At 41.1% G+C, this 25,327-nt stretch overlaps 1 protein-coding gene across 2 annotated transcripts in view; it reads left to right on the plus strand.

Annotated features, from left to right (window-relative positions):
- The first annotated feature begins 405 nt into the window (after nt 1–405).
- DCBLD1 (discoidin, CUB and LCCL domain containing 1) overlaps nt 406–25,327 on the plus strand; it is a 98,267-nt gene continuing 73,345 nt past the window's right edge. For both annotated transcript variants that reach the window (XM_038526639.1, XM_038526640.1), the window contains exons 1-2: nt 406–517; nt 22,667–22,879. In XM_038526639.1, the coding sequence (XP_038382567.1) occupies nt 439–517; nt 22,667–22,879 (292 nt within the window). In that variant the 5' untranslated portion in view covers nt 406–438. The remainder of the gene's footprint in view (nt 518–22,666; nt 22,880–25,327) is intronic.

The raw sequence follows: 25,327 nt of genomic DNA on the forward strand, positions 1-25,327 counted from the left end.
GCTGCAAAGCCCTGGAGGGGAGCAGCCCTCGAGCCCCCCCGCCGCGGGGAGGGAGGGGGCACCGGGCGCAGCGGGCTGCGCGGGGCTGCGCGGGGCTCCCGGGGTCCCCAGGCTCCCGCGCACCGGGGCGGCGCGGCGGAAGGAAAGGAGACGCGGGCCCCGGGGCGCCCGGAGCCTGGAGCGACCGCGGGCGGCGTCTGGGGCGCCTCCGGCCTCGAGCCGCGCCGCCGGGGACCTCGCCTTCCTCCTGCGGGGGCCGGCGCGCGGGGCGGGCGGGGCGGGCCGGGGGGGCGGGGCCGGGCTCCCGGCGCCCCAATGGGACGCGGTGCGGGGCGGAGGCTGCGCCCGGGGCGGGCGGGGGAGGCGGCCGGGCCGCGGCTCGAGGGCGCCGCGCGCCGAGGGGAGGCCGAGCGCGCCGAGCTGGCGCCCCGCGGGGCCATGGGGCCCGGCGCCCGCCGCCTCCTGGCCGTGCTGCTCGTGGTCTGCGCCCCGGCCCGGCTGCGGGCGGGCGAGCCGGGTGAGTGGGGCGCGGGGCGGGCGGGCGGGCGGCGGGGCCTGCAGGGAACGGAGCCCCCAAGCCGGGGCGCGCCCCCCCCAGCGCGCGGCACAGCCGCTGGACACCTCGGCGCCGGCCTGCGCTCCCGGTGCCCCAGACTCCCTGACCCGGGCGCGGAGGGCACAGCCCGGGCGCGGGGACGCCGCTCCGCGGGGCGGCTGGGCCTCCGAGGCCCCCGCTCCCCCGCGCGGCTGCAGGATGGGGGGCCCTGCCGCAGCTCACCGCGAGCTGCCTGCACCCCAGGCCGGAGTGGGCGCTGGCGCCAGAGGCGGCCTTCCCGGGGCCCTGCGCCCTGGCCTCGGTGGGACCTCGTAGTCCCCCCACCGACCTCACCTCTGCGTAGCCGCCCGATTAAGGTAGTAGACCCTTTTACCAGCCCTGGATACACCCTTGTTAATTAGAGGTGCGTGGTTTTTTATTTTATTTTATTTTATGGATTTATTCATGAGGGACCCACAGAGAGGCAGAGACCTGGGCAGAGGGAGAAGCCTGATGCGGGACCGATCCCGGGACCCCGGGTCACAACCTGAGCCACGCAGGTGCCCCTGTTAATTAGTTCTTTACTCCTAGGGCCGCTTCCTGCGACTTTTCACTTTTTTTTTTTTTTTTTTTTTTTTGCCCTTCCGTACTTCTGCCCCTGTTCAACTGAGGCCGTTTAATTGGCACTAACTCTCCAGAATATTTTGACAGCTCCCCCCCCCCCCCTCCCCGGCCCGTAATGAAACAGGAATCACAGGGAAACCAAATGCTGGCATTTTCTTCACTGAGCCACGCATCCATTCCCAGTCTGAAAGTTGGGTACTCAGGATGTTAGTACTGGTTCCTAAGTTTGCTTACTTTCTTTCTTTCTTTCTTTCTTTCTTTCTTTCTTTCTTTCTTTCTTTCTTTCTTTCTTCTTTCTTTCTTCTTTCTTTCTTTTCTTTCTTTCTTTCTTTCTTTCTTTCTTTCTTTCTTTCTTTCTTTCTTTCTTTCTTTCTTTCTTTCTTTCTTTCTTTCTTTCTTCTTTCTTTCTTTCTTTCTTTCTTTCTTTCTTTTCTTTCTTTCTTTTCTTTCTTTCTTTTCTTTCTTTCTTTCTTTTCTTTTCTTTTCTTTTCTTTTCTTTTCTTTTCTTTTCTTTTTTTTTCTTTAAGCCGAAGTTTGGACAAAATATATCAGCGCTAGCAGAATGCTATGCATGTCGTAAAATTTTAATGAATAATGTATGCTTTTATTAAATATGTAGGCTTTTGATCATGGGTGTTGTAAGCATTTAAAAAAAAATGTTTCTTGTGTCAGTGTTAGAAGATGCGGCTTCAATGCTGCACGTCTATGAATGGGTCCGGCAGTGTGTCCCTGTCCCAATCTGGCCACAACTGTTAATCCATTTTTCCAAATGAAGTTTCCGATGTTGTACAACCGTCTAGGCTGTTGATTGGGTGCTTTTTCCAGCAGTTCTCTGGCAACAAGTGTGATTGCTTCTATCCTTAAGGAGCTTGGAATGGGAGACTTGACTGGTGGAAGTCAAGCAGTTGACTGATGGAAGAAGATGCCATTTGAGTTTCCACAATGCTTCCTATGTGGTTAGGATGTTAAAAGAACCAAGAAAGACACAAGTATTTACATAAAAAAGCAAAACTTAGATTTGGGACATTTACTGAAAAAGAAAAACATTTTTTTTTTCTAGGAACTCTGATACCTCCGGAGTGAAGTCATAGTGATTTTTTGAATATTTCTCACATCTGTGATTTTCTCAATTAGCCCTTCGTCACTTATTTTGCAAGTTTCCGTACATTTAAACAGACACACCCATTTTAGGCCTTGAGGTAGGCTACTGGCCATATAGTCAGATAGTGGTCATAGGTGATATTAGCGATTTTGATGTCTAGAAGAGGGCAGTTCTGGGATGCCAGTCTGGTTTTAGTGAGAAGATGACGCCATTTTTTACATTTTACCTTCATTATTCTTGGAGTCAGGTTCTTGGGTCCCAACCTGCCTAGTCACCTCTGTCTCCGGAAGCTTTGCAAAGCCCCAGCCCCATGTTATGAATCAGAAGTGCAAATGGGTGGGGCCTGGGAATATGCACCTTAAGAAAAATTCCCCCAGGTAATTCTGATTCTAATCAGCTTTGAGATGGTGGCAACATTTTATAATGTTAGGATTATGATAAAGTGCTGCCATCTGTGTCCTAGACAATTTAATATTACACTTTTAGTCATTGGGTTATATTTCAGGACACAAGTGCAGTAATTTAATCTAAATTTTAATAAGCCTAGTCAGTGAAATTATTCCAGTTTTTTATGTCAGAGTCTGGTGAAGCTATACCGGTTCCTTGGTAGGGGTTCTGTTTGCCTGTCTGGTGCTTTTGCTCAATTCATTTTCTAAAAAATGACCACCTCTTCTAATGTTTATAGCCTGCCTGGCACCAGACATCAGGACTTGATGAGCAGAATTTGGTCAGATTTCTGCTCCTCTGGACCAACTTAACTAAATTTAGATATTTACATAGATTGTTTCACATGGTTTTTAATCCTATGTAACATCACATACAAATTGATCTTTAGTATTAATTAGTATGAATCCATTGGCTTGGATTTGGTCTTCTTACCTTGATTATAAATTTTGAGGACAAAATATCCTAATTCATGTGATGAATTCGTGCTGAAAATCTCTCTCATGTTCTCCTCCTCGAAAATATTCAGAGATGTATATTAAGAATTTCCTCCTTGTGATTTAAGTGTTAGTGAAGAATAAAAATAAGCAGTTGGTCCCTAAGGAAACTTCAGAGTGTAGAACTGGATACTTTAAAGTTGCCTTAAAAATTCTGCCCAACTCTAATCTGTTACTATCAGAAGATCTGTTCTTAAGTCATCACTCCTGCGTATTTGGTTAGACATGGAACAGCTGATGTCTGATGCTTTGGATGAGTGGCTTCTTAAAAAGTAAGCCCAAGTTTATTCTGGTATCTTCTGTATTAGTGTGTGCACTCTAGTTTTTCCATCATCTCCGTGGTCTGGGATGGAGTCCTGCCTTGGGGTTCCTGCTCAGTGGGGAGTCTGCGTCTCCTCCTCCCTCTGCCTCCTCCCCTCTGCTTGTGCTCTACCTCTGTCTCTGTCTCTCTGTCTCTCTGTCTCTCTCTGTCTAATGAATAAATACAATCTGTTTTTGAAAAAAGGATGTAAGGCCCATGAGGAGCTTTGTGCTTTGAACAGTGTCCAGGACGTGATGGGTGCTCAATAGGGGATATGTGCTGGGTGACGATGGGGGAGAAGGCAGTGGAGACACAGTTCCTGCTTTTAAAGACAGAGCTGAGGATCAAAACCATAACAAGACTAATAAAATAATATGTCTAGCATGACTGTTTTATAGACACAAAGTCTGAAAATATGGATTTAAAACAGAGCAATTCATTCTGGTATAATTGAAGTTTATGCAAAAATACTGTCAGACTTTCAGATTGTAGTTTTCCTTAGACTATGGTGTAATTTTGCCTTTTTGCGACTAAAGAGTCATGTTGATGTCATTTTCCAGATGTTCTCTGTTTTGTATATATAAAAAAAATAATTGTTTGCTTTGGGGGGTGGGGGAGTGGGAGAGACTTAATTAATGGGAAAAAACCCCACATGGTGATTTCCAGCCCAAAGTAGAAATAAGTTCTAACTGTGAGCCATAGTGTGCTAAATTCAGATCAAATGCCAAACCTTCAAAAAAAAAAAAAAATGCCAAACCTTCCTCTTGGTGGCACGGAAGAAGAGAGAGTTTTTTGTTTTTGTTCTTGTTTTTGTGTTTTGTGGGGGAAAGGGAGGAAAATGAGGGAGAGTAGAGATGAAATGGAGCCTTTTATAGCCTCCGCCAGCACCTGGTACAGTGCCTGGTAGGGAAAGGGCTTCAGATAACTATTTCCTGTGGCCTCACATGAATGACGGGGGTGAGGCCTGAGACAATGAGGTGAAGGGTAATATCCACTAAATAGTTTTAAGCAGAATTGCATACACGACTATCATGTGACGTAGGAAGCATTCTGTATGCATTCAAGAAAATAGCTAAATTCAACTCTGAAAAGTTTGGGAATGTCTGAGACTCCTTTACAGGCAACACCAGGAAAGCTGCTTTGAGTTAGGTGCTGGCAGTCTGGAGAATATTGGAGCAAGTGGCATACTGATTTGGATCAGAGGAGTCCCCCCAAGATCTCCAGATGCTTAGACGTTGAGGGTGTCAGGGACCTGTTTTATCCTCAAAATCACTGGGGACAGTGTTTAGACATTTGTGACATTAGTATTTTTTGTGTGTGTGACATTAGTATTAAGCCATATTTGTCATCTATGCCTTGACTGTTTACTGCCATTTTGATTTGACCTATAGTTTCTATGAACTATCTCTCTGGGAGCTTTTATGCTGTATGAAATTATACCCAATACTTGCAGAAAGGTCTTGTGTCATATATGTGGTAATTTTAGCTTAGGTGGATTTTTTTTTTTTTTTTTTGGTAGGAAAAGCTGCAAAGAATAATGCTGAAACAAGGTAATAGCTAAGTGATTTTGTTTTACCCCGATTCTCCCTAATTTTCATAAAGCTACACTGGAGCTTTTTAAAAAAACCACACACCCACAACACTAAATTTCTCTTAGGATAGGGCTTTCTTTCCTGACTGTTTCCACAAACATATTTCCTAATGCTTACAAGACAGAACAGTTGTGGAACAAAGCAGGATACTGATAAACAATGTTGCACTGACATATCATAATCCTGCAAGGAAGATGTTACACAGAGAACCATAAGGACAAGCTTTTGGTGCACACACACACACACACACACACACACACATAAATACAAATATGTATTCCCGCAACTAATGTACATATACACAAACGCTCTTATATACCTTCTACTATTTGTTTTTACTAAATATTAGTTAGATAAAATTACATATATAAAATATGTGTAAGGTATAAAGAACAACAATAAAACGCAAATACCTGGATACTCACTCAACTACCTAGTGTCTACATGCTTTTATAGTCTGCTTTTTTTTTTCAACTTTTTATTAAATGCTTTCACCATACTAATTAGGAAAAAATTTTGTTTTTATTTATTTTTAGGATTAGCCTTCAGGCAAACTGAAAACTCACTTTCAAGTCGTTTATTGCCACTGAGGAATATCTAAAGGGAAAATGGAATTTTTGTCTTGGCCAACCAGCTATGGGTCTTGTCAAGATTTTTGTCTTTTGTGTGATTCAAATAACCTTCCTTGCTTTTGGCGTCAGAATTAAGTTGCTTGTCCTTACCTTATTTGAAAAAATTATTACTTTAAATGTACTAAGTATCAGAAAGTTAAGATGTATTTCTTGGCCCTTCTTGGTTGAGAGTCTTAATTCATACTTACAGAGGTCAACCTTGTCAATGATTAGACCACTGGAAGTTTATCTTTATTGATTAACCACATTTGTTTTATCACCATTTCCAACTCAAATTACAACCACTATTGTAGCCTTTTTCCATGTCCAACATACTTATATTTTAGAAGGGTACATACTTTCAGAAGGGTAAAGAACAGTCTCTCTTTCATCACAAAATTAAAATCCTTGGATATTAGTACTAATCTGGCTCTATTTCACGATTAAATGTGTTGTGTGTTTAGTGGATGTGCCTAAAAGTTGTGTATAAATGATTTTTCTTTTCTTTTTTCTTTTTCTTTCCCTTTTTTATTTTTATTTATTTAGTTAGTTTTTAGTGAGGGAGAGAAGAGGGGAGCACAGAGGGAAAGGGAGAGAGAGAGAATCTCAAGCAGGCCTCCTGCCCAGCACAGAGCCTGACCCCGGGGATCAATCTCACAATTGTGAGATCATGACTTAAGCCGAAATCAAGAGTTGGACACTCAAGAGTTGGACTAAGCCACCCAGGCTCCCCTAAATGACTTTTTTTATAGAGCACTCTATTCTTGAAAAAAAGGAAAAAAAAAAACAACCCTAAAACCTTATTTCACTATTGTTTCTGACAAGGAACAAGGCAAATGGATATTAAAAGGTAGTCCAAAAATGAATAAATAAATAAAAGGTAGTCCAGTAAATTTGAGTTACTATAACATAAACCTTCCTGCAGGGAATATAGGTAAATATCTCTGTGGGTCTCACTTAATTTTTAAATGGCAGAGTGGGTTTAATTCAGCCTTTTTTATGGCTTTTTACAAAAGCAAGTTTACCTCATATTAAAATGTGGTTGATGAAAGTCCAAAGGAGGAAACTTTTGAGACTTACTAGTCTGTAAGACCACTGAAACGTGTCTTTTTATTGAATTGCTTCCATTTTGAGGAGTCTAGAACAGAAGCTACTTATGTTGAGAATTACACGAACCATGATTTGCCTTTTTTTTCCCCTCAAAAAGCCCCTGCTTTGACAACAGACTAAAATTGAAGATAGTTTGCAGATAGACAAATGGCCTTGTACCAGCTGTTGCTGCTAGCTCCAAAGGGTCTAGAAATCTTTGAGACCCTCTTGCCTTGTGGGTAGGAATTTTTTTTTTCTGTTTTTCATCTTCTTTTTTCTTTTCTCCTTTTCATCCTTATTGCTAGAGTTGTTGTGCCATATTACTAAGATCTTAACAGAAACACTGTTTTCCCCCTGAGGTATTTGAAATATATTACAGGCTTAGTAGTATTTCTCCCCCAAATATTTGTGTCTCTAACTGTTCTCTTACATTACTACAATGCCATGAGCACACCTAAAAATATTAATAGCGCCGTCTTAATATCATCTAATACTCAAGTCGTATTCATGTTTTCCCAGTTGACCTAAACATGTCTTTTTACTGCTTTGTACAAAGAAAGATCCAAACAGGGTCCGCACTTTACAGTTTGTTATTCTATCTCCTAAGTCACTTGTGTTGTAGCATGAACCTTTGCTCACATGTATTTTATTTTCCTGGGAGGAAATCACAGTCAGTTATAATGTGACACAGCTCACTCTTAGATTCAACCAACTGGCTTCTCGGTGCGCATCCTTTACTTGGTACACCATCCACTGTATTTCTCTATAAACTTGAAATTGGACCTAAAGACTTGATTAGATTCAAGCTCTGTGTTTTTTTGGAAAAGTACTGCAAAGGTGTCATATGCTGCTAATTGTGTCTCAGGATGCTTGTGTTACTGTTTTTATTATTGGCCCACTTTTCACCAGGCTGAAAATGCTCAGTAACTTCAGGAAGGGACAGCTCGATCCCTCTGTTATGAAGTTGCCTTTTCCCCTTATGACCTGCAAATAAGCTATGGGATAGTAGTCTCTTACCCATAAAACTACTCTTCCTTATCAACGTTTCACTCAGTGGTTTAAGCATTCATTGACCATTGGTTGTCCACTTCTGATTTTTTTATGGAAATAAAAATGGAAAACCCTACCTTCATATGTATTTTGATTTAGCAAGTGGGTTTTTTTGCATCTAATTTAATCCCAACAGTTCTGAGAGCTATAAAGAGATCTGCAATTCAGAAAGATTGAATTATTTACCCCAGGCACATTCACTTTGGTTGTCCAAAATGGGATACAGGCGCACGTCCTACAATCATAGATGCCTTGGGATGGTTTCCTGCCCTTCATCTTAGAGGGAGATCTAAGTGTCCAGGGGAGGTCAAGTTAAGGAAAAGAAGCCTTGGAGAAACACAATTTCAGGAGGCTATTTGTGCAATAAATCTTTAAATTAATAGTCTTTGGTTTCTCTTCGAGGTGATCACGTTTGCCACAGAAATATTAAGACTTTTTCAAATCCTAATTAGTAGCTAACCATGTGCTTTTATCTTATTGTGATGAATTCAATGGTGCAGGATATGCAATGTGCAAAGGCAGTGTAATTTTCGGGACTGTGCAATGTGATAGTTTTATAAGGTTTATTTTTTTCTCTATCAATTCTTACATTTCATCCATCAGTAGATGCATAATAAGATGCCCTCTCTTTCCTCACTGAGATTTGCTATTTTCTGGTCACTAAACATTGATTATGTTTTCCTTATATGTGATGCATACATGTATGTTCCCAGAAACTTTCTCATCCTATTTCTCTGTGTATTTTCCACCATATGCTCAAATAATTCTTAAATTGACATTTTTTTCCAAGCGTCAGACATGTTACCCTGGCTTAAATGTAGATCTTGAAATTTATTATTGCCTGTCCCAGACTTATAAATGAAATGTAGAGTGAAAAAAACATGGCAAAGGATTGAGAATACTGACTTGTTCTAGTTTTGGAAGTAGATATTAAAACCATATAAAACCAGTATCTCAAATATTTTTCTTTTTAAAAGAATTTAAAAATTTTTATTTAAAGTCCATTTAGTTAACATATGGTGTATGTTAACTGGGGTAGAGTTTAGTGATTTATCAGTTGTACATAACATCCAAGGCTCATTCCATCATGTGCCCCCCGTTGATGCCCATCGCCCAGTTACCCCATCCCCTCATCCCCTCCCCTCCATTGACCCTCAGTCTGTTTCCTAGAGCTCAGTATCTCTTATAGTTTGCCTCCCTCCCTCCCTCTCTCATCTTACTTTATTTTTTCTTCCTTCCCCTATGTTCATCTATTTTGTTTCTTAAATTCTACATATGAGTGAAATCATATGGTATTTGTCTTTCTCTGACTTATTTTGTTCAGCATAATACCCTCTAGTTCCATAGTTATAAATGGCAAGATTTCATTCCTTTCAATGGCTGAGTAATATTCCAGTGTGTGTGTGTGTGTGTGTGTGTGTGTGTGTGTGTGTGTTTCTCTATCCATTCATCTATTGATGGACATCTGAGGTCTTTGGATATTTTGGCTATTATGGACATTGGTGCTATAAACATTGGGGTGCATGTCCCCCTTCAAATCACTATGTTTGTATCCTTTGGATAAATACCTAGAGTGCAACTGCTGGGTTGTAGAGTAGCTCTATTTTTAACTTTTTGAGGAACCTCAGTATTGTTTTCCAGAGTGGCTGCACCAGTTTGCATTCCCACCAACAGTGTAGGAGGAGGGTTCCCCTTAGTCATTCTGACTAGCGTAAGGTGGTATCTCATTGTGGTTTTGATTTGGATTTTGCTGATGCCAAGCGGCACTGAGCATTTTTTTCATGTGTCTGTTGGCCATTTGTATGTCTTTGGAGAAATGTCTGTTCATCTGCCCATTTCTCAGCTGGGTTTTTTTGTTTTTTGAGTGTTGAGTTGGTTAAGTTCTTTATAGATTTTGGATACTAGCCCTTTATCTGATAAGACATTTGCAGGTATCTTCTCCCATTCTCATTGTCTTTTAGTTTTGTTCACTCTTTCCTTTGCTGTGCAAAGCTTTTATCTCGATGAAGTCCCAATAGTTCATTTTTGCTTTTGTTTCTCTTGCCAAGAATTTTTCATTTTTAAAAAGATTCACTGCAAGATCTCTATTAATCGGGATTAATTAATAGGGGCTGTTTATTTTTTAAAAAAATTTTATTTATTTATTCTTGAGAGAGAGAGAGAGAGAGAGAGAGGCAGAGACACAGGCAGAGGGAGGAGCAGGCTCCACTCAGGGAGCCCGATGTGGGACTCGATCCCAGGTCTCCAGAATCACACCCTGGGCTGAAGGCACATGCTAAACCGCTGAGCCACCCGGGCTGCCCAATAGAGGCTGTTTAAATCTCTTGCTACTCAGAGTATATCTTACAGGGATCAGCAGAATAGTTATTACCAAGAACTTTTTTGGACACGCAGAATTTGCAGGCCCTGCGTATTACTGAGATCCCCAGATGACTGATGTGCCGACAGAAGGTTGATCCATTGAAACCTTCATTTATGGAGCATCTTTTAGGAGCCACATCGGCATTAAGCATAGTGAGTAACCTTTGTTGCAGGTGAAATGGTCACCTCTCAATAGTGTGGTAAAAAGTCCTTGCTTAGATAATTAAGAACAGAGGGTGATGGAATTTCTCATAAGTTTTACAAGACTCCCTGGATGAAACATGGCAATTTTTCTCATGTTAACTTTGAGACAAAAAAGTAGGACTGTAAAAAATTAAATATAATGTGGGTTTTAATACTAGTTGTGCTGCTCAGCACTAGTGTGAGCTTGAGCTATCTGCCTCAGTTTACTCACCTTCTCATTTAGCAGCCGCAGCCTTAAAGCCCAGTGGTTGAGGTCCATGGTCTCTGGAGTTCAGGTGAGGTTCATATGCCAAGTCAGCCACCTGGGCTGAGTTACCAAGCTTCTTGGAGCCTCATCTCTTGACACAGAGAACAGGGGTAATAACAGGAGGATGTGCGATGAAGAAAGGGTGCGGTGGGCTCCAACCGTGCTGTATTGGGAATGGCCTATCTTGTAAGCTATGGTGTATTCTTGGATGTTTGACATACTACTCTTTGTATATGTCCATATGGACGTATGTGTATATGTGCAATATTTCAGAACTTTAAAAGGGAACTAATCTTATCTTATGATCATCATAAGAAGATTAAATAACATAAAGTCCCTTAGAATACTGTCACCTTTTACAATAAATGCTTAGTAAGTGCTAAGTGTTGGTATTTTCACGGTTTTATTATTATTTTTTACTATCCCAAAACATTTTGATTCTCACTGATTTTTGAAAAATCTATCCAGGAAAGTGAAAACATATGTGGGGGGAGAAGGGGAGAGAAACTGCAAGAGGGAGAAACGTTTATACTTTTAACTTCTAAAACTCAGGTCAATTTTAACTGTACTTGGTAATATTGGTTTTTTTTTCACTCCGGAAGGAAAAGTCAATGTCCAGTTACACTTTGAGTATTGGCGATGTGCATATTTAACATAGAATCAAGGTTAGAAAGTATAGCACGTGGTAGAGACAGGAAAGATTTCTCGCGTTTATCTTCACCTCCAGCAATTGCAGCTTGGACATTACATCAACATCCTGACATTATTAGTAAAGGTCAGTGACTGCTTTTCTCTGACTTCCTTATCCTGAGCATCTATTCGACAGAGATAAAATAGTTGTCTTAGACTTGTTTTGCTGCACAAACAAGTTTTTTTCCCCCTTTTATCTGTGAAATTAAGAAACTTCTGTGAAACACTGCACCCAATTTGTTACCAATTCCCCCAAAGCACTTGTAACTTAACAGTGGGAGGAAGGTTTCCTTTTGAAGATCAGATTCACATAGTACAATTTTTTCAGTATTGTTCTTAGAACTCTCAAGGCCAGTAGCCACTTCTCTGCATCCAATAGCCACCTTAATCCCAGAAACCCCATTATGGGATCTCTGTGTGTGTCCTACTTTTGAGAGCCTAGCTGGGGAGCTGGCCCTCCCTGTGTGCCCCACAGAACACTACACCCAGAGATGCCCACTGGGAATATGACCACCTGTGTCTCCTGTGAGAGCCTCACTGTGCACTGCAAGGGCTTTGAGATGTCCTGGGGTGAAGAAAAAGATGAGATTCTGTAAGCTTGTTTATCTTGCAAATCCTTTTTTGGAGATGAGGGCTTGAATTTTCAGTCTCCCAAACACTCACAAGTGCACAGTGCCCACTTTGGGGAATGCTTACCCAGCAGTTAGTGGGTCCTAGGTACAGACTGGGGGCTGGGGGCATTCTAGTTAGAGTTTCTGGCTACTTCCAGCTCTTAACACTGCCTCGTATGTCCTTACCATGCCCGGTTGTGGTTGGGCTTTTTAAAGATGAGGAAAAAGGATACACAGAAAATGGGTAATTTCTTATGATCATAGAGCCAGCGAGTGAGGGAATTTGGACAGAGGCAGCTAACCCAAAGCAATATTCTGGAGACTTTAATATGTATAGTAGTTTTATTTTTTTATTTTATTTATTTTTTTGTATAGTAGTTTTAAATAAAAATATGGCAGTTAAAATATTTTGAATTCTTATTCTATGTTAGTCTCTATGCTCAATACTTTACTAGCATTATCTCAATGCTCATGATAACCCTAGAAATCAGACATTGCCATTGTCTCTATATTACAGATGATGAATTGTAGCTGGGAGAGGTAAAGGAACTCTCCTGAGGCCACACAGCCAGTCCTGGGCAGGAACCCCATGTCACCACTGTGCTGTCACTTCCCGAGTATATGGAAATAATTTATAAAATTAGAAAAGCACTAGGTATGCAAACCCTCTTCCCTCACCCCTATGCCCCTGTCAGTGATCTTTAATTTTCCCTTAGGAGTCACAGGAATGGAGAGTGACCAAGAACCATGGAGTTCTCACTGTTTTTTACTTACAGCACATTAAAGGGTAGCATTAAATTAGGCTTCAAGATTTTTTTTTCCCATTAGGCATAAATGATGCTTCTTGTGTGAACATTATAATTTTTGATGTCTTGGTGCCCTGATGGAAACATTCTCACATTCGGCAAGGAGTCTTGGATGGGACCTCTTGAAATGACTTGTTTCATTTCCACGCATTCAAATGGATTTATTTTAAGTGATTCTTTCAGCTGATAGGAAACACTGTGTTGAGAATTTACATGGAGAGACTTTTGACCATAATAAGTACCTTGTGTTTCCTTTTATTTTACTGCCAAATATCTTTCATCTGCTGAGGCAAAAGTATCCTCTTCATTAGATTGTTAGTCATATCGTTAGCATCTATTTTTATATGTGGTGACAATCAGATTTAAAGAGCTTCTACCACAGTTTTGCAGAACTTGGTCATGTGCTTCATGCTTCGAGTCTATAGTTGTAACTTCTTTCAGCATAATATCCATTTTCTTTTCTAGAAAACTAAAGATTTTGAATAATTGAAGTTTTATCATCATAACTTCTGTCTTACTAGTTTTGTTCTCATGGAACCATGTAGTCCCTGCTGTCCTGGTTCTTTCATTCTTTGTCAGGCAACAGCGTGAAGAAGTTAAGCTCAGGTGGAGAAGAGCAAAGTTTATGGGAGAGTTATGATGGACAGTGAAATTAGTAATACCTTGGGAAATCTGCTCACACTGCCATCAGACAAAGAACTCTAATAATTGCAAGCTCCTCTTTGTGGTTGAGAAGATTGTAGTCATCAAGAGCTCACTTGATCCTAGACATGGGAAGAAATTTTCTCACACCCACATGTGGATGATGATATATGCATTGAGACCTGTTGTAACTTGAATATTAGAAGAGCAGGGATCCAACTGTAATGAAATCATGTTTCTGGAAATGGTTTCACTCTTGTGGTATTTCAGAGCACTCTTTCTCAGGTTACAGGTTGTGACCCATCAGTAAGCAATAAAATCAATTCGGTTGACACAACCAGCATGCTTTCAATTAAAAAAGTGAAACAGAATAGGAAGTATCTCCGTGTGTTACATATGATAGAAAGAATCGTAACATTAAACTTTTCTCTGTTTCTGCATATGTGTATGCATGTGTGCTTAGATTGTAATGCAAAATCTATGTTCTATTGTTTATTTTTTACTTTTTTAAAAGATTTTATTTATTTATTCATGAGAAACAGAGAGGTAGAGTCATAGGCAGAGGGAAAAGCAGGCTCCATGCAGGGAGCTCGACGCGGGACTCGATCCTGGGTCTCCAGGTTCATGCCCTGGGCCGAAAGCAGGGCTAAACCGCTGAGCTATCCAGGCTGCCCCCAAATTTATCTTCTAACCATGGGTCATGGTTTTTAAAAAGGTTTGAAGTCTGTTGTCTTAGTGTATGGATTAGTTAATAATCTTAAAGGAATTTTTGCCCTATTTATTTCATGTCATCCAAACAATTTTCCACAAGTGCAATTCAGTTGAAAGTGTTCTTATGAAGCCTAAATCATACTTTGTAGTATTCCAGAACTTAGTTCATACCAGGTATATCTCAATTTCACTTTTCGGTTAGTGGAACATGATTTCTTATCAAAGGGAAATAGTCTTTTAAGGAAGTTATTGTTTTCCTTTCTTAGTGGGTGGAATTAGAGTAGACTAAATAAACAGTTGATGTGTGGAGACAAGCATCTAGGACTTGTTTTAAGCTTGTTTAGGAAATACCTTGTATATCCATACTTCTGGAACAGCTGACATTAAAAGCACAGAAATGCTTTCAAGGCATTTGGAGAAGAGATATTGAGCCCATACCTCTGTTTTGAACCTGCCACTTTACTCTCAGGAATTACCTGTTAACGTACTCCTCTCCTCTTGCCTGTGAGCTTCTTTAAGTGGGAACTACCTGATACTAAGTTCCCACCTGTTTAATGAGTGAGCTTATTTGTTGTTGTTTTAAGATTTTATCTATTTATTCATGAGAGACACAGAGAGGCAGAGACACAGGCAGAGGGAGAGGCAGGCTCCCTGAGGGGAGCCTGATGTGGGACTCAATCCCAAGACCCCGGGATCACTCCCTGAGCTGAAGGCAGATGCTCAACTACTGAGCCCCCAGGCGCCCCCATTGGGTGAGTTTTTAATGACAGTTAGGGAGTATTGATTTAAAACGACTTCTTCCAGTCTATATACCTTAAGGCTAAGACTTAAGGCTCAAGTAGCCTATGTTACAGATAATATTAGGTAAATTTGGTATTTTTAATTATTTTATTTTTCTGATTTATACGTAATGTTTTCATATTGTAAGAGTTTAGAAAACAAATGTGTAAATACAATGAAAATCACTTGCAATCCTCCATCATAGCACTTCACACGTTTCCTTTATATCTATATGGGCACACCATTTTCTGTGTTTAAATTAAGTAAAACTCTAAAACATGACTTTAACTTTTCCTTGGTATCACATTGCTTAGAGATATCATAGTTTAACCAACCTTTTCTTTTTTTTTTTTTTTTAAATTTTTATTTATTTTATGATAGTCACAGAGAGAGAGAGAGAGGCAGAGACACAGGCAGAGGGAGAAGCAGGCTCCATGCACCGGTAGCCCGACGTGGGATTCGATCCCGGGTCTCCAGGATCGCGCCCTGGGCCAAAGGCAGGCGCTAAACCGCTGCGCCACCCAGGGATCCCTTGACCAACCTTTTCTAATTTAGATTGTTGCCAAATGTTCAGAGTTAAAATACTTAAATTTTGTGTAGAGATCACTCGGGGAGCGATAAAATACTGAGTACTTACAGCTTTTTCCAAAATCCAAACTTCATCCAGTTTTGTTTTTGTAAGATGTTTTGAGAAGGGGTTTGGTCAGTCTCACAAACCAGCTCTGACTCTAAGCAAACCCCAGGCTTCAAGCCCATCATGGAGTGACCACCCTTCACATATTCTGAAAAGGAAAGGAGCTTTCAGCCTAAGGAGAGAGGAAATGATGAATGGTTCAGTGCATGTGCTTTGGCACTTTGGCAATTAAATTATAGTTCAAAGGAAGAAAAAGATAAACATTGCACAGTAGTCACTTTTGAAGAGTAGACAAGTTCCCTGTGGCCAAGCTTCCTCCTTCCCCCTTATTTCCACGCCCCGTCCCCTGACGTTAGAGAGGTGGCAAGTGAATCTAGCTGTCTTGCCCCACACCGTTGCATCACTGTGGCTCACTGCCCATCAGGCCTCCCAACATCATGTGGAGCTTAATCCTCCAAACCAAGGTTGTATTTTTTTCCTTAAAGACTGACCTTCATTTCTTTTTGTTATAGTTTTTGTAAAAAGCTGTACACCCTAATTGTCCAGCTACAGCAACCATCAACCTCTCCCCATCTCTTTTTTCTTATCCTCCATCCTCCCTTTTTTTTATTCTCATATTTTAAGGCAAATCTCAGACCTCATGTCATCATGTCATTTCAACCCAGATATGTCCGGAGGCCTCCATAAAAAAAAGATATTTCTTACATAACCTCAATACCATGATCACACCTAATAAAATGAATAACACCTTCCTGATATACCTGATAAACCATTTAAAGAAGATAATACTCCCCTTATCTTCTTTAAATGGATTTGTAAGGTTGGTTTTTCAAATCAGGATTCAAACAAGATTCATTTGGTTGTCATTTGTTTCCTTTAATCTGAAATACATACTTCCTCTTAGGCTTCTTCATATGCTTCATTGTTGAAGAAACTTGGTCGGTTGCACCTAGAATGTCCCAGCCTAGGTTGGGCTACTGGTGTCCTTGCGGTGTCAAAAAACTTGTGCATTTCCTACAGCCTGGAAGTTAGGCCTAAAGACTTGATGAGAGTTGGCATAGATTATTGATTCATGGTTTGCTTTTTGTCCAGCGTGTTCACAGGTATTGGTGCACAGAGCACATTTTATCCTACCTGGAGACACATAGTATCTGATTACCTTACTTGTGGTCATGCCAGGATCCATTAGTGAGTTTAGAGGGAAATGCCCCAGGCCATTTCAGAGTTCTTCTTCAACCTTCTACCAGTCATTTTCCATCTGCTTATGACCATTGTAGGAGTCAGTTACCTCCCATTAGGGACCTGTTTGTTTGATTAGGAGAATATGCCATGAAATTATCCACAGGAAGGTAGGTCTGAGAGGGCAGCAGTACAGATGTTTTTTTAAGATCAAACACAAGTACTTGTTACAACATCAAATATAGAAGAGAGGCAAAAAATTTGTTTAAATCCTAGAACCATTGCTAAGTTGCCACCATCAGTGAGGTAGTTTTTTTTTTTTTTTTTAATCAGTGAGGTAGTTTTAAGGAAAGTCGATATACATTGTGTTTTCTCATCTGTAAACTGGAGCATGTGTAAGAGGCCCCCTCAGACATAGCACCCCATGCTCCCCTAGGCACATATGAAAAATATGGGTAATGAATTTGGTACAGAGAGATTTTTAGAAATCAAAGTAGCCTCCTTTATTGATTGCCATCCCCTATATATTTTTTCAGTGCAAATTTGTATAATATTTTATTGAAGGATAGTTTCATCAGTTTATACAGAATAACAGAATCCAAGTAGTACAGAAAAGAATAAAACAGAAGATGAAAGCCTCCTCATTTTCACCCCGTCAGCCAAACTTAACCAGATCGACAGATGTTTGTAAACTTTTTCTGAGATAACTATGGATTGTGTACAATTGCAAGAAACCATCTAGAGAAATGTAGTGTACCCTTTACCTGGTTATCTTGCCAATCACAACCAGGAAATTGGCATCGATACGCAAGAAATGGAACAGGAACTGATAGCTTTTTAAATAACTTTTGTCATCATTCTTGTCAGTGATTCCTCACCAGAGTTAGGTGAGGAGAGTAAGCTACCTGAGTGTTAGGATGAGATCATTGCCTCCCTACTGTCTGTCGATCATTAGCACACATCTGCTTTTTTTTGTTTTTTCCACACATCTTTATACATTCCAGATACATGGTGAGTATTTTCTCCTAGTTCTCCATTCTCCCCTGTGGCATAATTGTGGTCCTTTTCCCCCCAGCTTTACTGAGCTACAATTGACATAGGATGTTGTATTAGGTTAAGTCTACAATGTGTAGATCTGATATGCTTACGTATTGCAAAATTATCACCTCTGTAATGTTAGTTAACCTCTCCATCGTCTCACATGATCACCATTTCTTTTCTGTGGTGAGAACATTTAAGATCTACTCTCTTAGCAACTTTCAAGTATCTCTGACAGTATTATTATTATATCCAATTTTTTGAGTTCATCAAGACTGTGGGAGGACAAGAGGGTAGAAATTCCCGACATAGTTAATACCACAGAATAAGTGTATTATATTAGTGCTTGCCACAGAAAAGTCCATGAATAGTCTCCTTCCATAGGCAGGGGTGAAATTACAACCTTCTGATGACAGATGGCATTTTAATAAATCAGGATTCCGCAGTTCCTTTCAGATTTTTTTTTTTTTTTTTGGCAGAACAAAGACTCCTAGAGTATCATTCTGATAGTTAATGCAAAAGAGAAGTTTCTCTAAGGAGGCACAGATCCCCCAGGCAAAGTGATGATGGGAGTGTTGAAGACAAATCTACTCACCGCCTGCCTGAAATTAGTTTCCTCTTGGGCTTTAGAGTAAAAGTGATTGGAAAAAAGTATAATTACAGGGTTGAATAAACGGGACGCCCTGGGATTTTCCTTTGTCATGATCTGTCACTTAAATATAGTCGAGAAAAAATAAATAAATATAGTCGAGAATATGATGATCATATAAAAGTTGATTCACATATAATTACACCTCATTCCATATTTCACTGTGCTTTCCAGGAAGTTCACTTTCTCTTTTCTTATGAAAGCAGAGAATTTCACAGTAACAAGAAAAGAGGTGTTTAAATGTTTGACCAGGTGATATCTTGGTGGCTTAAGGAGGATTGTGTGCATATTTGTGTGCATGATCGTTTGTACACGAGGTACCCTACTGGTGCCCCGTCAGCATGCTTGGGGTCATTGCCTCCCCAGGTGGGGACATGTCCCAGGAGTGAACGGTGAGCATCTGATGGGGAGCCTGAGCATTTTTCTCCTCTAAAGGGGCACCTACTGTGTCACTAGCCGATGAGAATGCCTGCTGGCATCCTTGCTATATCTTCCAGTTTTCAAGAGAAACTGTAAATTGGATTTTTAAATTAAACCCTTTACAAGCAGCAAATAATTCAAATTTTAAATCAAAGCCCTGCGCACTATGTGCTTCTGTACCACATGCTTCACTCCAGTATAATTTTCAATAATTTTGTACTCACTGCCCAAGAGGTCACCAAATATAGCTGTCACCACAACCTTAACTAGACTTATGACCTTTGCCCCCAAACCTGCTCTCTCTTTGGGCTTTTCATCCCGTCTATGTTAGCCTTAGTGCTCCAGTCATTTCTGGACTCAGAATTTCAGTGGGTTTTTTTTCTTATCCTGTCTCCCCCATTAAACCAAAATCCAAGTCTGTTGATTTTTTTTTTTTTTTAGATTTTATTTAAGTACAAGTTAGCTAATATATAGTGTATTATTAGTTTCAAGGGTAGAATTTAGTGACTCATCAGTGGCATATAACACCCAGTGCTCATTACATCAGGTGCCCTCCTTAATGCCCATCCCCCAGGAACCCTATCCCCTTGCTGCCTCCCCTCTAGCAACCCTCACTTTGTTTCCTAGAGGTAAGAGTCTGTTATTATTTGTCCCTTTCTGTTTTTATCTTATTGTATTTCTCCTTCCCTTCCACTGTGTTCATCTGTTTTGTTTCTTAAATTCCACAGATGAGTGAAATTATATGGTACTTGACTTTGTCTGACTGACTTGTTTCACTCAGCATAATACCTTCTGGTTCCATTCATGCTGTTGCAAAATGGCAAGGTTTCAATTTTATGATAACTGAGTCATAGTGCTGTGTGTGTGTGTGTGTGTGTGTGTGTGTGTGTGTGTAGCACATCTTCTTTATCCATTCTTCAGTTGGTGGACATCTGGGCTCCTTCAATATTTTGGCTATTGTAGACATTGCTGCTATAAACAGTGGGGTGCAGGTGCCTTCAAAAAACTATTTGTATTCTTTGGTTAAATACCTAAGTAGTGCAATTGCTGGGTCATGGGGTAGTTCTGTGCTTTGTTTTGTTTTTTAAGATCTATTTATTTCTTTATCCAAGAGAGTGGGGGGAGGGGAGTGCAAGTAGGGGGAGGAGCAGAGGAAGAGAGAGAATCCTAAGCAGGCTCCACACCCAGGGTGGAGCTCAACTCAGGGCTCAATCTCAGGACCCCCAAGATCATGACCTGAGCCAAAATGAAGAGTCAGATGCTTAACTGACTGAGCCACCCAGGTACCCCAGGGTAGTTCTATTTTTAACTTTTTGAGGACCTTCCATACTGTTTTCCAGAGTGGCTGCACCAGTTTGCGTTCCCACCAACAGCGTAAGAGGGCTCCCCTTTCTCTACATCCCCACCAACGGCTGTCGTTTCCTGAGCTGTTGGTTTCTTTTATTGTTGTGAATTTCTCTGTTTTCCTTTCCTTTCCCTTTCCAGCTGCCCCATTCCTCACCCTTGTACTGCTCTTATCTGGATTCTCCCTACATTCTAGGTCCTGTAGCATTGCCCAACTGGGTTGATCATCTTTTTAAAAAATACTTCTTTCATCATCTCCCTTCTCAAAAACTTCTATGGGTCACTATGGTCTAACATATAAATTCCAAAGCTGCTTCTCCCTAGACGTGCAGGTGTCACAGTAGTTTTATCTTAGTGTCCATCTACATTTTTGCTGTATTCTGTAACCCATCACTTGGTAAAGTTAACTCTATCCCCTATCCGTCCACCTGGCCGTAGCTGCTGGGAATCTTGTGGCAGTTTCTGGATTATAGGTGGATTCCTCTCCTTAGACTTGTCTGCTGAGATGGGGTAGCTTCTGGAGTTCTGTGCCCACCCCATCCATCCCTCACAATTTTATTTTATGTATTATTATTTTTTCTTATTTTACCTAGCTTCCATTATCATTTGGGCTGTAAGCCTCAGGGTCAGAAAAGAGTGGGATAAAGGAAAGCCCCAGGCCAATCCTCCTCTAACTCAGGAAGAGGCTGGAGGAGGAAGAAGGCTGCCCTGGGCTTCAGATTCTCGTATGCCCAAGTTGGGGCTTCTCTGGGGGAGACTTTGGGATGCAGAGGCCTTGTTTTATTATTCAGAGAATTCCTTCTTCAACCAATTTCTGCTTTCTCTCCCTCTAGTTGGGGGCAGAAATACTCGCTTTAATGTGAAGCAATACTAGCCACAGGAATTTGGCAACTTGAATGCCAACTTCATTGCCCTGTGTGCTCAATTACCTTGCGGCCCACCCAGCTGTGCATGACATTAAGATATTTGAGTGAGTGACTTAGTCACTTTAATCTATTGGAGCAACGTGTTGGTCAAAAAAATCTTAAGAAAATTTCTTATTTTAGTGAAGTGGTGATAATTCACTGAAATACAGTTTTTCCTGCCTTTCTCAGCACTTTAAGCTCCTATATGGCACACAGCACCCGGTATTATAGTTAGCTGAACATGGGACTGTCTCCTGTTTCGCTCTGAGCTCTGTGAAGACACCATTGCTGCTTTTTTGTGTCTCCAGCAGTACTAGGTCTGGTATGTGCCAAGCACTCGAGGCACTGGATCCTCGACATTCTCTTAATGACACATTCTGGGTCTCTCAGGAACCTTCAGATCCACGACTATCATTCACTGCGATGTGAATGTCGAACAGCTGGAAGCCTGCAGCTGGATGACAGGTTCTCATTCTCCTCTCATTCTCTTGTTTAACAATACAGTGACCCTCTGAAATAAGTACGATTATTTTCTCCACCGTGCAAGATTATTGCACGCCATTGGCTTGCTAAAACCACAAATGGCAAAGCTGTGAATGCCAAGGGCCCACTGTGCATCTCCATGGGTAGAAAAAAGAGATGATTAGAAAAAGTAGTATGATTAAGCAATGTGTTTGCTAAGGGCTTTCCATTTTAATATATGAAACATTTTGATCAAAAATATTCAGATTAAACTGGGAATCAAGGGCCACCTGTGGGTGGCTCAGTCCGCTAAGCGTCTGCCCTCGGCTCAGGTTATGATCTCAGGGTCATGGGTTTGAGCCTCACGTGGGGCTCTCTGTCCAGTTTTTATTATTATTATTAAATAATTTGTTTATTGTACTGAATTTATAAAGAAAACAGACAATGTACCCAGTAGAAAGAATAAAAATGCATTTGGGGTTGTAACTGACAGCAATAGAAATCCTTTAGTGAGATCATGGCGATTTGACAGTATTATGATTAAGTTCAATAAAGGTAAATGGGGTACTTGGAAGATCAAATTCTATATCTGCCTCTTTCTACGGCTTCTAATTCATCTCACTCCTTAAATGATAGGGGGAAAGCCCTTATTTGGTGGGAAAACATTCCCAGAAAGAAGTTATTGGTTCTCTCTTATTAAAATTTCTTCTCACATCAGTTGTTAAAATGGGGCCTTCTGTGGGGAATCTGCTTCTCCCTCTTCCTCTGCTGCTTGCCCTGCTTGTGCTGTCTCTCTCTCTCTCTGTCAAATAAATAAATAAATCTTTAAAAAAATAATAAATATACTGGGGAACAAGATAAAATTACCTGAAATTCAAAAAATTAACCTTCTTTTATTCTTTTTTTCTTTCTTTCTTTCTTTCTTTCTTTCTTTCTTTCTTTCTTTCTTTCTTTCTTTCTTTCTTCTTCTTCTTCTTCTTCTTCTTTCTTCTTTCTTCTTTCTTCTTTTTTCTTTCGTTTTTCCCTCTGCAAAGAAGGAATAAAATACGTGACTTGGAGATTACACTAGACTCTCTCAATCCTCAGTAAGAATTAATTTCATTCCTTTAATTCTCTCTCTCTCTTTTTTTTCAACCAGGTGATGGCTGTGGGCACATAGTGACCTATCAGGACAGTGGCACCATGACGTCTAAGAATTATCCAGGGACTTACCCCAATCACACGGTTTGTGAAAAGACTCTCCGAGTGCCAAAAGGAAAGACACTGATTCTGAGGTTAGGGGATTTGGATATTGAATCCCAGACCTGTGCTTCTGACTACCTTCTCTTCACCAGCAATTCCGATCAGTATGGTAAGAAAGGAGATCTAGGTATCTGTGAGCATGAAATAATTTGAAACTTGGGAGGGAGGGCAGGTTGTGTGTTGATTAGTATGATAGCCTGGGAAGATTAGAAGAGAAGCTTGCTTTTTGTAAACTCTTAGGGTAGCTCTCATGGATACACTTGCTTCATAAGCTGCAACAAAGACATCTAAGGAGATTTAGTGTTAGCCTTGTGTGTGTCCTAGGAGCTTTGTTTGGGTTTGTATCTTGCTGGGCAGAGAATTGGAGATGTATGGCATTTGGCTACAACATCTACAAGTCATTCACTCATGTGACAAATATTTATTGAACAGTGATTGTGTATTCAGGAACTCTGTGGGATGCAACAGTGAAAAAAACAGAGTTATTCCATCTTGGAGCTTGCATCTATAGGGAGGGGAGATGGAAAATCAAATGAATCTATAATATGAGAGGTAGTGAGAAAGAAAAATAAGAAAAATAAGGCATCCTAAGGCTGTACAGAGCCTGGTTTTGAATGGGTTTGTAACTACTTCAAATGGGCTGGTCAGGAAAACTTCCCCAGTACGGGCACATTTGAGGAGAGATCCGAATGACTTGAGGGAATGGACTGTGTATACAGTGTCTGAGGTCAGAGTTTTCTGGGTTAAGGGAGCAGCAAATGCAGAGGACAGTTTCCAAAATAATCTTTTGAAATCAAGCTTTTGTGTGCTTTGGGGTGTACAGTTAGTACACTGGAGTCTGAAGTCACTGTGACAGTGACCCTGCGTTCCCAAGTCCAAGAAGACAGCTTGAGTTTAGACAATTCAAAAATAAAGAAAATCTTATATACAGGTTAGAGGTTTTCTGAAATTCTCTCTGTGTACAATTCCAGATATGATACAGGTTTTGTCTGTCTACTAGCTCTACAGGCAATTTCTCAAACACACACAACTTTCAATGCTGTCTTTACCTTTCCATGCAGATGTGTCTCCTCTCCCCTGGTGCCTCCTCCCAGCGTGGAGGCCCAGACTAGCCAGCAGACCATTCAGGGGTCTGTGCTTATCTAGCCCCTGGGAAGAAAAAAGAAATCTAAGATTTTTGTACCCTGGGAATATTATGTCTATTTTAATGATAGCTGAATTGCTTTGACAGCATATAGTTGATTTCAGATCGTCGTTTGCAGCTCTTGAACTCCAGTTTGATTCAGATGGAAAGAATGAGGGGCACCTGGGTGGCTCAGTTGGTGAAGCATCTGACTTCAGCTCAGGTCATGATCTCGGGGTCTGGGGATCAGCCCCTAGTGGGGCTCTGGGCTCAGCAGGGAGTGTGCTTCTCCCTCTGCCTCTGGCCCTCCCCACTCATGCGTGCTCGCGCTCTCTGTCTCTCAAATAAATAAATAAAATCTTTACTTAAAACAAACAAAAAATGGGAAAGATGGGAATTCAAGGGATGCTTAAGGCCCCTGAGGACGCTTACTGGTGACCACATGTGTGTTAATTTGTGGAAGCACTCTTCAGGGAATCCCTCACCAGCCAGGAAATGTCAGTCACATTCAGAGGAGAGGATTGAGTGTCAGGGCCTGCCTGTAGGACGGGAGGCAAAACACTGCGAGGCCAGAAATGGCTTTCCCACACTGGTGTCTCCTGGGGAACGTCTACTTTCCTGGAAGATGAGCAGTTAATTCCACCTGCCAACAGAGCAGCAGAGTAGTCCTCTCTCTTGCTTTCAGGCTGTCTCAAATCAGAGGCGAGGTGAGAAGAACTAAAAAGGGGAGGAAGTCATCCCAGAGCAGGATTGGAGAATGGGTGTGACTTTCCCACACCGTGAGTTTTCTTTATCATCTCCGATGTATATTCACGCATATACAGAAAAGAGGGAAAGCGTGGGATTAATTACATAGTGGGAGCTAGGTTCTGAGGTGATCCTGGTCGGCTTCAGGGCACTGACCTTTACATTTCTAGATTCCCGAATTGTCAAGACTCAAACCCTTCGCTAGGAACTGAGTCATGAATTACAAGTCACCTGTAGCGGTAAAGCTGAGTAAATTAATTTTTCTCTTTATATTTTTTCTACATACTAGTTAGGCTTATCTTTCAAAAACCAAATGTATGCTCATTGTAGAAATAAATATATTCAGTGTCTGTTTTATGCCAGGCACATGCTTGACCCTTATATAGACTTTCTGGAATCCTCACATCCACCTTGGAGGTATTATTAACTCCTTTCTGCAAATAGGGAAACTAAAGCACAGTGAGTTGAGTTTTTTTGTTTTTGTTTTTGAGTAATATGCCAAAGATCACACAGCTAGTTAAGGGATGGAAGGAGGATTTATATCCATGTCTTTGTGGCTCTAAGACCTCTGTTCCCAGATGTCTGCTGCTCTGCTCCAGTCCCACCACTCAAAGAAAACCCCAACAAATTCTCAGCCCAATATTACATCATACAGCAGTTTTGTTCAAAATGCAGGTACAGTTAATA

Source organism: Canis lupus, chromosome 1 (assembly GCF_011100685.1).
Source record: "Canis lupus familiaris isolate Mischka breed German Shepherd chromosome 1, alternate assembly UU_Cfam_GSD_1.0, whole genome shotgun sequence".
In the NCBI taxonomy this organism is placed as follows: domain Eukaryota; kingdom Metazoa; phylum Chordata; class Mammalia; order Carnivora; family Canidae; genus Canis; species Canis lupus.